Here is an 8,914-nt window from a genome sequence, read left to right as displayed (position 1 = left end):
TGGTAACTTTTCTACAATGCATTTCTGGCCAGAAATATTCTTTGTAATACAAAGATATTCCCTGTTCATTTCATCTATTGTCTCAACATGATACCCATTTCGGCAGATATCTATAAAACTCAACAAGTTTCTTCGGGACTTGGAGGAGAACAATGCATTGTCTATAATAAGTTTTGTTCCCTTAGACAGAAATATTATGGCTCTTCCGGAGCCTTCAATCAAACTTATATTACCAGAAATTGTTGAAACATTTGCTTTTTCTTTATGCAAATAAGAAAAGTATTTCTGATCGTTGAATATGGCATGAGTTGTTCCACTATCAATAACACAAATATCTTCATGATTTGTCTTTGATCCAAACATAATTTGAGGATTATCCATATTCTTTAAAATAACATAAATAAAATTTATTATAGTAAACATCATTATCAAAGCATAACATATATGTACAACAATTACATAACCATACTATCTATTACAAACAACAAAAAAAAAATTTACATTTCTACAGATTCACTACCGATTACATGACTTGTTTCTCCTTCTGGGAGTGCAAAGTAATCAGCTACATCCAAATGCATGAAGTCTAAATTATCTTCAGAAATAAAATTTGTTTCAGCATTTTTCTCTGTCTTCTTCAAGGAGGCTTGATAAAGCTCAACCAGGTGCTTTGGCGAACGACAGGTACGTGACCAGTGCCCTTTTCCTCCACATCTATAACATGCATTTTCTGCATTTGGCGCTTGCACCGCTTCATGCTTTTGTTCCTTCCTTTTCCACTGCTGGTGGTGAGGAGGCTTCTTTGGTGCATTATTATTAACATGATTGGGGTTTCTTCCCCGACCACGGCCATGACCACGACTGGGGCCACGACCTCTTCCACGTTTAGCTTGGTGGAAGTTCGTCTCATTCACTTCAGGGAATGGACAAGAACCAATAGGTCGGCTTTCATGATTTTTCATTAATAGTCCATTATGTTGCTCTGCTATAAGAAGATGTGAGATAAGTTCAGAATACTTTTTAAATCTCATCTCTCGATATTGCTGCTGCAGGAGCATATTCGAGGCATGAAAAGTGGTGAAAGTTTTCTCCAACATATCATGATCAGTAATATTATCACCACATAATTTCAATTGCGAAATAATTCTGAACATAGCAGAATTATACTCACTGATATATTTAAAATCTTGTAGCCTTAGATGAGTCCAATCATAACGTGCCTGTGGAAGAACGATCATCTTCAGGTGGTCATATCTATCTTTCAAATTATTCCACAATATGACTGGATCTTTAATAGTGAGATATTCCATTGCTTTGGCACGATCTTGGTTTGATGCCTGATTTTTATCCTTGATGGTGTCTGTCAGACCCATCGCATCACGATGAATTTCAGCATCAAGCACCCAAGACATGTAGCTTTTGCCCGATATATCGAGGGCTGCAAATTCAAGTTTAGAAAGATTTGACATTATTTAGGAAAAGAAAGTTCTTACCTCTAATACTTTCAAAGTATTTGCTCGAGATGTCAGAGTCTCGTGCTGATAACGTGTTATAAAATAAAGACTGTAAAGTAAAGACAACTATAGAGAGAAACTGATATATTATTCGAATTCAAACTGATGTACATAATGAACTAAAATCTCTTCTATTTATAGAAGAAAGGAAGTTGTTGTGTAAGCTGCTACTATACCAGATATGGATAATCTTATACTGAGAGCAATGTTTATCCATAACGGAGTACTGAAAAAATAAGCTTATTATACCCGGTATGGATAATCTTCTACCGGGGATAATATTTATCCATAACTGGGTACTGAAAGGATAAGCTTATTATACCCGGTATGGATAATCTTCTACCGGGGTAATGTTTATCCATAACTGGGTACTGAAAGGATAAGCTTATTATACCCGATATGGATAATCTTCTACCGGGGATAATGTTTATCCATAACTGGGTACTAAAGTGATAAGCTTCTTCAGGAAGCTTATTTCCAATAGAGTACTAAATAGATAAACATATTTACGGTGGAGTCCCATATGGATAAACTTCTTCAGAAAGCTTATTTACAACGGAGTACTAAATGAACATCCATAATATAATATATTTATAATAGTACTAAGAAAAAAGATAATGGTAATCGACAGAAGTACAAATAGCACCTACTGTTCCATAGAGGGCCCAAACAATTTTCTTTAGTGTCAAAACAAAAAACTAATCTAGTTAAATCTTGGAGGAGAAACTGTCTAGAATGCTCTGTACGATTTCTATAAGTCAATGTAAGGCAGAAAGTATTTCAGCGGTACCAGAGGGTTAATCACGATTGGTTCGAGTAAAAACACAATGAAAACGGTTGTGTTTACCAATCCAGATGTTCTGAATGTAATTTTTTTCCCAAATATTTGAAAACATCACCGTACAAAATGAGAACTTAATCCCTTCTCAGTGAGAACTAAAACCAAATCCTGAATAAATGTGAGCGATAAACTATGCGTAATTATTACATGTAAAGTCCTTCTGGGACTCCCTCTTTCTTCTTGAACATGACCTTATCTTTCGCCTTCTTGAAATCTGCATGAGTCACCTGTAGAGAACAGAAGAATTCTGTCAACATCTATTGCAAAAGGAAAACTACTATTGGCCCAAGTTTTACTGCCAAGGCAGCATTATTTTTGCCACCATCTAGGGGACATGAACAGGATCAACCACTCAGGAAGTTTCACATTATAAAATTCCAAGTATACTTTGTTTTTGCCCCATTGTAAAGAAAACTAATAGTTCATCCGACTACAGGCAGAAATTGTATGTTCCGACTATAGGTAGAAATTGTAAGTTCCGACTATAGGTAGAAATTGTATGTTCCGCATCTATTTTACTCATTCAGACACATTGCTAAAATAAAGATCCACATTCCAAGTTTCGATAATTAAATTCTTCAACAAGTCAAAAATTTCTCAAGAACCCAAGTTAAAGAATAAGTATAACATGCTTCCTCATTAAACATAATTCATAACAGTCAACCCCACACATGAAAGGAGACATGGGAGAAGTTTTATTTTGTGTCATACAACTGACACTATTTGTATGAGGCTCCATTTTGTCTCACAAATTTGTGGACCCCAATCTTACACTTCAGGATCCACAGAAATCTGGGTCCACAAAACTATGAGACAAAAAAGTTGCCTCATACAACTAGTGTCAGTTGTATGAGACACAAAATAAAATTTTCCGAGACATGGACTTTTTCCACAGTTCAGCATTTGGGTGCAAATAAAGGAAAATTTAATTTTGCATTTTGAGGTCTTACCTTCATACGCCGTTCTCTTAGAGCGAGCAATCCAGCTTCAGTACATATTGCCTTGATATCAGCTCCGGAAAACTCATCCTTGGTCATAACAAATTCTTCTAGGTTCACATCATCAGCCAAAGTCATCCTTGCTGTGTGTATCTGAATATCCCAAAATAAGATTTTTCTTGTCAGCAAAGAGGTGGCAAACCAAGATGCATCACTCAATAATTTTTGCTAACATCATGATAACAGACCTGGAAAATCCGCCTCCTTGTTTTAATATCAGGAAGAGGGAACTCAATCTTCCTGTCTATTCTGCCAGGTCGCAGCAGGGCAGGATCAAGACTTTCTATTTTATTTGTAGCAAGAATCACCTTAACATCTCCTCTGGAATCAAAACCATCTAGCTGGTTCAACAATTCTAACATAGTCCTCTGAATCTCACGTTCACCACCAGAGTGTGCATCATACCTGCAGATGAAGACATTAATTAACAGAAATCCACAACATTCCAATATTTATGTTACTGTTGCCAGAATCAAACCTCTTGGTACCAACTGCATCAATCTCATCAATGAAGACAATAGACGGGGAGAGATCATCAGCAACTCTGAAGAGCTCCCTGACCAATTTAGGCCCATCTCCCAAGTATTTCTGAATCAGTTCACTTCCGACAACACGCAAGAAAGTTGCTGAAGTGGAGTTTGCTACTGCCTGAACAAATATAATTAACATAGCTCAGATTTTATCGCGTGTATGACAACAAAGACATTAGTACTCTGACAGCAAATAATTAACACTCAACAAAGATCATACCACCTCTGATCCATTTAAATATTGTTTAGGCATTCAAATTTGGTCCGAAATAGCATTTGCTATTATTCCAAATCTACCTTTGCTCCGGTAGATGATCTAGAAATTCGGAAAAGTGAAAGGATAATTTGAAGTGACATAAAGGGTACCTTTGTCAAAACCCCTAAATATTAATACTATTATATGGTTTTCTTCATGGACGCACCAGCACCTTAAACGACATTTAAAACTGACCGGAAGTAGTAACTGCTAGCACTTGTTACACGGACATAAATAGATAGCATGACATCTGGACGGACTACTGGCAGCCAGACACGAAAAATATATCCAACAAACCAATCTTTCCCAAAATTCAAAGACATAGCATGGCATGTCAAACAAGCTAATGGCAACCAAACTCGAAAAATGCATCCAACAAAAAAAGATTTTCCTCAAAGCTCCAGGAGGAATTGCCATGCGGCCACGCCACAGCTCTAGAAATGAACTTGCCAAATACCATCAAAGTAGATATTGTATGTTGAATTTCAAGTAACTCTACATGCCATGACATGCGCAAATCTTATCCAAATAGAGAATACAACTAAACTCCTCCCAAAGTATCTTCACTTTAGAAGATAATCTATTTAGGAAAAATTCGTTGACTTCGTTCATATGTATTTTTCTATTAACTTGGCCCTTTAGCAAATCACCAACTTTCTATCTGATAACACTTTTCATGTCATGTATCATAATTTCCTTTTCTTCACAAAGCTTAATGGCTGAAAACCAAACCCAGTTCGACATTTGGAGGTCATATCTGGGGAATATACTTGGAGAGAAGGAGTAAATCATTCTTTAGAATTTTCAAAGTACAGGAAAATATTTGCTAACATACAAAAGTCTTCAATTTAGTCACCCTCTGTCTTTCTTCAATCACATTAGAGTCCTCCCACTCCAACCAAGGGAGATCAAAGTGGAAGCTTAAAGAAAGTATTTTTAAATCCATTATACACAAGGAAATTTCACAAACCTTTGCAAGCAAGGTTTTGCCAGTCCCAGGCTCTCCATAGAGAATGACCCCTTTAGGAGGTTTTATACCAATGTCTTCATACAGCTCAGGGTGAGTCAACGGAAGCTCAACAGCTTCTTTGATCTCCTGAATCTGAGCATCCAATCCACCAATATCAGCATAGGATTCCAAAGGAGCTTTCTCAACCTTCATGACAGACACCATCGGATCAACATCATCTTGTAGAAGACCAACAACTGATAGAACCTGAATGAGAGAGAACATACATAAGTCAAAAGATCCACACTCAAATTTACACAATTTTTCGAAAAAAATAGAGGAAGAAGAGGAAGATATTTTCTGAGAAATTACTGCTAGAAAGAAGAGAAATCATACACAAGTTAAAATGATCCAGCCTCAAACTTAGGCACTTTTTCTGGAAAAAAAAATAAAGGAAGAAGAGGGAGAGATTTGCTGAGAAGTTACTGCTAGAAAGAAGACATAAAATGTTTGATAACGCATGGAATTAAGAAAATGGGGGAATTAGAGACTCATTAACCCATGAGACATAGTGAATCAATTAGCCACAGGAATTATTCCAACAACCAAGGCATTTCCAACTAAACCAAAAAAAACTGGTAGTCATATTGGAAGCTTTTTATTACTTCACAAATACTGTGGCATAGATATTCTCAGAAAGCATCAAAATCTGGGTAATAGAAATTGTTAATTCAAGACTTATCGAAAGAAAAAAAAAATTAATTCAAAAGGATATCACAAACTCCAGATATCTTCAGTTTTTTCGTAACATGCTATAATGTAAATTCAAAAGGATATTAGATTCTGGATTGACAGTTCTAGTGGCAGAGGATGTTTAAATGGTAATTTGGCTGGACCATACATTACAAAGATTGGAAAGGTTGATCCTCCGAAGTAAAGCAAATCAAAGCAATCACAGTGCACTTTCTTCAAACACTTTGAAAGCAGCTAAAATGATAGCTGTCTGACCGTATAGTTCAATGGCACTTTAAGTAGCTTCTCATGTACACAACTAACTTAAAAAGCTTCTGGAACTAATAGAGCATATCTGCTGCATTAATAAGGTAAACTTGGGAGTTGGGGTGGGGTGTTTGGGAGCGGGGAGAAAGAGAGAACAAATGGGTTTAGAAGAGGAAAGGTTAAATACGTCTTGCTACAGCACTAGAAAATCTAATTAAATAGAACAATATTGTCAGAACCACTGCAACATTCTACACAAGAACTACAAGCGTACAGCAATCAAAAATACATACACTTTGAAACTGCTAAGCTAAAGCCTAATAACCCTAAGAAATTGAGTGGCTCCATTGGCAAATATGTGAATCTGGTTTCCACCAAATGGAGAACACATTATAATAACAAGAAATAAGGACCTTCGCAGCAACAATAGTAACAACAATCAAGTGTAATCCCACAAGTGGGGTCTGGGAGGATAATGTGTGTACAGACCAGTGTTATCAAGCGAAAAGCGCAAAAAAGCTCTAAGGTCCATCGGGGCTTTAAGTGCAAAGCGCAAATAAAGCGTGGGCTTTCACAAAGAAAGGAGCAAATGAAGAAAAAATACAAATATGTATATGTAGTCCAAGACTAATAAATTATAAGCACGAATAACAAATATATGGACAAAGAAATTGAAAAATATTACGACAAAATAAACTATCAATTGTTTAGTGTCGCCTCTTCAAGATTATACTCTTTGGCAAGGAAAAGTATGCCTTAGAGCCTTGATGACCATACTGAAGCGCCCGTTAAGTGAGGCGAAGCACTCAACATGTTTTGCGCCTTGCTTCAGGACTTACACATGCTTTAAGCGTGCCTTTGATAACACTGAAGTGGACTTTATCCCTACCTTGTAAAGGTAGAGAGGTTGTTTCCGAGAGAGCCTCGGCTCAGAAAAAGCAGTCACAATTCTCAAAAATATTATGTACAACACATATAAAGGCAGAGCGACCAAAGAGCGCCAATCAAACTATTAACTAGCTGCAGGTTGGAATAAAACACCACTTAAAAGGTTACAATGGAAAAAACACCCCTTAACAAGGTAATCACTCCACCCAACAACAAATACACCTCAGTCCCAAACAAGTTGGGTCGGCTATATGAATCCTCATTGACCATATTTCTTCATTAAGTTCATGTCACGGTAACATTATATAAAATAAAAATTAAAACCACTAGAAGTTCTTTAAATTTTCTATTGGCATAAAAATCACTCCAACCAACCAACCTGAAAAGCCTCAATTAGCCATGCTTAAATCATGATGAAACTTTCAAGAATGTAGCTGTTCAATGCTCCTCACTGTAGCATATATTTTTGGAGTTAAATGCACAAAACTTACACTCTCTCGGTTCAGAAATGGTCCAATCACAATTATACAATATTAAAAAGCACTATCAATAATTAATCACAGGCCTAAAATTCTTGTATTCCGAACACTAAAATCTGGGATTGATTCAAACACATTCAGCTTTTGTTCCATTCCAAGCTCAAATCCAAGTCTTAACTTGCTAAAAGCTCAAATACCAAATTTTACCAATTACCTAGTTAGGGGTATAACTAAATTGCACTCGAACTTATCAATGTCATGCCTCAACTTCACAAATCCCAATTCGTCGATATCTATTTGGAACATATCACCCTAGGTCAACTATTCCAAACCCTAAATAGGCCCACGGCCAATGAAACATCACAATAAATTAAAAATAACATAGTCAAATACCTTATTATGCATCAGAATAGCACAACCGGGTTCCAACTGGTCCTTATCCACAAAGGACAAGATCCCAACATAATACTCCGGCCCAACTGAAGAAGAAACTATGGCATGATTCTCATCAATAAGCTCCTCTAAATTCCCCACGCTCATCGGAGAACCACGTAGATCATCAACCTTAGATCTATCCTCTTCTGTTTTCTCTTCCTGAGGTTTTAGTCGTTCCTGATTGGCCACGAATTCTTCTTCCATTAACAGGTAATCTTTGATTCGCTCGAGCTTTAGGAGCCGAAGCTTGCACTTTGTGAGCGGTGTAACGGTTGGTAGCCGAGCTGCAGCTTCGGAACCCTTCTGTTTGCGCTGCTTACGGCCGACTCGAGCCGGTGGAGCAGCCGGCTCGAACTTTTTCTCCTTCTTGTCTCCGTCGTTCTTCCGATCTCCGGGCAGTTGCCGGTTAAGTCCACCGGGTGTTCCCTGTCCCATTGAGCTGTAACTGTGAAGAAAGGGGGGCGAAGAGCTTCAGAAATGGTTTTCGGAGTTTTGAGATTTGCCTTCTTTTACAAGAAATATACCATCAGAGCGAAACTAAATGAGAGACGGGGGATCAATGGGCCGGACTGGTTCATCAATATTTGCGTCCGGGTTTGGGGTTCCATGTAACGCGACCCGTTTCGTCCCATTTAATTTATACCCATTTTTTAAAAAGTTTTAACTTGTACCCACTTTTTAAACAACTTCAGCCTCTTTCTCCTCTTCCTTCTCCTCCTTCATTTTCTTTTCTTCTTCTACTTTCTTCTATTGTTATTGGTGCTGCTATGAAACTTCAATCCATGGGATGATTGCCATAAATATATTTATCAGATTATTAATAAATAAATTATAAATAATTACGTAGGTTAGTAAACAATAATTTGTGAATATTTTCACGTATGTAAGTTAGTAAACAATGATAATTCTGTTCTTTTCACGTTTATTATTTCCAAAATTTATGATTTTGATATTGTTGGCAATCTGATTATTTATCTAGTATGTTAGAAAGCTTTTTCAAAAACTTCAGCTTATATAGTGCTGAA

The 8,914-nt window shown here is 36.9% G+C and overlaps 1 protein-coding gene across 1 annotated transcript; it reads right to left on the bottom strand.

The window, feature by feature from the left end:
- Positions 1-2,292: 2,292 nt before the first annotated feature.
- LOC107819147 (26S proteasome regulatory subunit 4 homolog A) lies at positions 2,293-8,460 on the bottom strand. Its single transcript, XM_016645234.2, has 6 exons — positions 7,848-8,460; positions 5,110-5,355; positions 3,832-4,001; positions 3,542-3,758; positions 3,306-3,446; positions 2,293-2,582 (listed from the first exon to the last, which is right to left on the bottom strand). The coding sequence occupies exons 1-6, from the start codon at positions 8,322-8,324 to the stop codon at positions 2,499-2,501; spliced, it is 1,335 nt and encodes a 444-aa protein (XP_016500720.1). The 5' UTR covers positions 8,325-8,460; the 3' UTR covers positions 2,293-2,498.
- Positions 8,461-8,914: the final 454 nt, after the last annotated feature.

This window comes from Nicotiana tabacum, chromosome 22 (genome assembly GCF_000715075.1).
Source record: "Nicotiana tabacum cultivar K326 chromosome 22, ASM71507v2, whole genome shotgun sequence".
In the NCBI taxonomy this organism is placed as follows: Eukaryota; Viridiplantae; Streptophyta; class Magnoliopsida; order Solanales; family Solanaceae; genus Nicotiana; species Nicotiana tabacum.
The sequence above is the reverse complement of the archived record's forward strand: the minus strand, read 5'-3'. Positions and strand labels throughout refer to the sequence as shown.

Coding starts and splice junctions, on each gene's coding strand:
- LOC107819147 (XM_016645234.2), bottom strand. CDS start 8,324: ATGGGACAGGGAACACCCGGTGGACTTAACCGGCAACTGCCCGGAGAT. Junction 4,002..5,109: donor GCAAAACCTTGCTTGCAAAG/GTTTGTGAAATT, acceptor ATATTTGTTCAG/GCAGTAGCAAACTCCACTTC. Junction 2,583..3,305: donor TAAGAGAACGGCGTATGAAG/GTAAGACCTCAA, acceptor TGTTCTCTACAG/GTGACTCATGCAGATTTCAA.